This window comes from Balaenoptera acutorostrata, chromosome 16, assembly GCF_949987535.1.
Source record: "Balaenoptera acutorostrata chromosome 16, mBalAcu1.1, whole genome shotgun sequence".
Classification (NCBI taxonomy): Eukaryota; Metazoa; Chordata; class Mammalia; order Artiodactyla; family Balaenopteridae; genus Balaenoptera; species Balaenoptera acutorostrata.
This window is the reverse complement of record NC_080079.1, coordinates 16,620,964-16,624,002: the sequence shown is the minus strand read 5'-3', so window position 1 is coordinate 16,624,002 and position 3,039 is coordinate 16,620,964. Positions and strand designations below refer to the sequence as shown.

General features: G+C 67.7%; 1 protein-coding gene across 1 annotated transcript; it reads left to right on the top strand.

Moving 5' to 3' along the window:
• The first annotated feature begins 924 nt into the window (after positions 1 to 924).
• ADRB1 (adrenoceptor beta 1) lies at positions 925 to 2,611 on the top strand. Its single transcript, XM_057531516.1, has one exon. The coding sequence runs from the start codon at positions 1,068 to 1,070 to the stop codon at positions 2,478 to 2,480; it is 1,413 nt and encodes a 470-aa protein (XP_057387499.1). The 5' UTR covers positions 925 to 1,067; the 3' UTR covers positions 2,481 to 2,611.
• Positions 2,612 to 3,039: the final 428 nt, after the last annotated feature.

Below are 3,039 nucleotides of genomic sequence, written 5' to 3'. Positions count from 1 at the left end.
CATTAGCTGTCAGATGCACAAACCTTCCCTTCCTTTCTGCATCTGCTGCCCTGGAACAACAGAAGCTTCTTGCAAGAATAGCTCCCAGAGAGCGTTGCTGACAGATGCGCGGTTTGCTCGAGCAAGGCGCTTGCTGGAAAGTTTCCCCTAACCGCTAACACCCGCCTCCGATCCCCTGAGCTGGCAGGACGCAGGCTGGCTGGGTCCCCTCTTGACGGAGGAAGGGTTTTACACGCACTCTCCTAGGCTGCCCAACACGAGAAACAATCTTGCAGCCAGACCCCTCCAACCCCAGTGAACAGACCGTCCAAGGCGCTCTGGTGCTTCGAGAACACCGAGGTTCCCTCCCCGCTAAAGGAAGCGCGCGCTCTGCTCCGCAGGAAACCTGGGCACCGGAGGTAGACGGGTAGCGAGTTGAGCCCGAGCGCAGGAAGGAGCCAAACATCGGAGGCAAACGGGGCGCAGGAGAGGAGAGACTGGGGTCCGCGGGAGGGGGCAGGGTGGGAGCCGGGCGCCGTAGGGAGCCAAGGGGAACTGGGCTCTGGAACCAGCGGGCTCAGGAAGGCGCGCGCGCGCAGGAACCCGCGGGCGCCGAGGAGACGCTCGTTTGGCCCTCTGCCTCACTCCTCGGAGCCGCGGAACCGCCGGTAGGAGGGGGGGCTGCGGGGAGTTGCTGGGGGGAGCCAGACAGGGGCGTGCCTTCGCCCGGATTGGCTGCAGGAGCCTGACGCGAGGCCCTGGGGGTTGGCTCGAGGGAGTGGGACTGGGGTGGGTTGGGTGCTGGGAGCCGGGGCTGCGGGCTCCGCGCGCTCAGAAACATGCTGAGGTCCCGGCAGCTGTTCCAGCAGCGACAGCGGCTCCAGCAGCAGCGGCGGCGGCGGCGGCGGCGACAGCGCACGGCTCCGGCGGGGAAGGCGCCCGGCGCCCATGCCTCCGGCCCAGCGCCGCGGCTGTCCTGACCTGGCCGCGACCTCCCTCCGCGCGCCCCGCCACCCGGGCCTCTGGGGGGTTCCCCAACCGCGGCCCAACTCCGCCACACCCCCCTCCCCCGGCCTCCGCAGCTCGGCATGGGCGCGGGGGCGCTCGCCCTGGGCGCCTCCGAGCCCCGCAACCTGTCCACCGCCGCGCCGCTCCCCGACGGCGCGGCCACGGCGGCGCGGCTGCTAGTGCCCGCGTCGCCGCCCGCCTCGCTGCTGACCCCCGCCAGCGAGGGATCCGCGCCGCTGTCGCAGCAGTGGACGGCCGGCATGGGCCTGCTGATGGCGCTCATCGTGCTGCTCATCGTGGCGGGCAACGTGCTGGTGATCGTGGCCATCGCCAAGACGCCGCGGCTGCAGACGCTCACCAACCTCTTCATCATGTCCCTGGCCAGCGCCGACCTGGTCATGGGGCTGCTGGTGGTGCCGTTCGGGGCCACCATCGTGGTGTGGGGCCGCTGGGAGTACGGCTCCTTCTTCTGCGAGCTCTGGACCTCGGTGGACGTGCTGTGCGTGACGGCCAGCATCGAGACCCTGTGTGTCATCGCCCTGGACCGCTATCTCGCCATCACATCGCCCTTCCGCTACCAGAGCCTGCTGACCCGCGCGCGGGCGCGGGCCCTCGTGTGCACCGTGTGGGCCATCTCGGCCCTGGTGTCCTTCCTGCCCATCCTCATGCACTGGTGGCGGGCCGAGGGCGACGAGGCGCGCCGCTGCTACAACGACCCCAAGTGCTGCGATTTCGTCACCAACCGAGCCTACGCCATAGCCTCGTCCGTCGTCTCCTTCTACGTGCCCCTGTGCATCATGGCCTTCGTGTACCTGCGGGTGTTCCGCGAGGCCCAGAAGCAGGTGAAGAAGATCGACAGCTGCGAGCGCCGCTTCCTCAGCGGCCCCACGCGGCCGCCCTCGCCCGCGCCCTCGCCCGGGCCCCCGCTCCCGGCCGCCGCCGCCTCTCCGGTGGCCAACGGGCGCGCCAGCAAGCGGCGGCCCTCGCGCCTCGTGGCCCTGCGCGAGCAGAAGGCGCTCAAGACGCTGGGCATCATCATGGGCGTGTTCACGCTCTGCTGGCTGCCCTTCTTCCTGGCCAACGTGGTGAAGGCCTTCCACCGCGACCTGGTGCCCGACAGCCTCTTCGTCTTCTTCAACTGGCTGGGCTACGCCAACTCGGCCTTCAACCCCATCATCTACTGCCGCAGCCCCGACTTCCGCAAGGCCTTCCAGCGCCTGCTCTGCTGCGCGCGCCGGGCCGCCCGCGGGAGCCACGCGGCCGCCGGAGACCCGCCGCGCGCCTCGGGCTGCCTGGCGGTGGCCGGGCCGCCGCCGTCGCCCGGGGCCGCCTCAGACGACGACGACGACGACGACGACGACGACGTCGGGGCCGCGCCGCCCGCGCGCCTGCTGGAGCCCTGGGCCGGCTACAACGGTGGGGCGGCGGCCGACAGCGACTCGAGCCTGGACGAATCGAGCCGCCCGGGCTGTGCCTCGGATTCCAAGGTGTAGGGCTGGGCGCCCCTCCCCGCCTCCCCGCCTCCCCAGCCCGGGCGCGGGCTCTGCGCCCGGGGAGGGAGAGAGCCCGGGCGCCCCTGAATGGCTTCCTGGGGGAAGAGGAGATCTGTGTTTACTCAAGACCGAAAGCAGGTGAATTCGAAGCCCGCAAACCTCGTCTGCATCATCCAAGGCAAACAGAAAAGCCACACACCATTGCACAGAAAGGAAGGTTTGGGGAGGGGTGGGAGAGTGGCTTGCTGATTTTTGTTGGGTTCTTTTTTCTCTTTGTGGTCCGGCCTTCTTTTGTGGGTGCGTGTGATACGTCTCTAGATTTTTCCTCCCCCCTCCCCCCCCAGGTGGTTTTTAACACTCTCTGCGATGACCGGGAAGGGAAGGGAGAAGCGTTAGGAGATAAGTCTCTGACTTGGCTTCTATCCCGTTCTCGGGAACAGGAGCGGTCAAGCGGAGAAAGAGGAGAGAATGACAGTTGATCAGGACGTGTTTCCTTTGCTTTCCGTTGAAATTTCATTTTAATTCCTGAGTAATGATTTCTCCTGTTCTTAAAGCAGAG

Bases quoted from the DNA above. Each gene is read 5' to 3' on its own strand.
- ADRB1 (XM_057531516.1), top strand. From the start codon at position 1,068: ATGGGCGCGGGGGCGCTCGCCCTGGGCGCCTCCGAGCCCCGCAACCTG.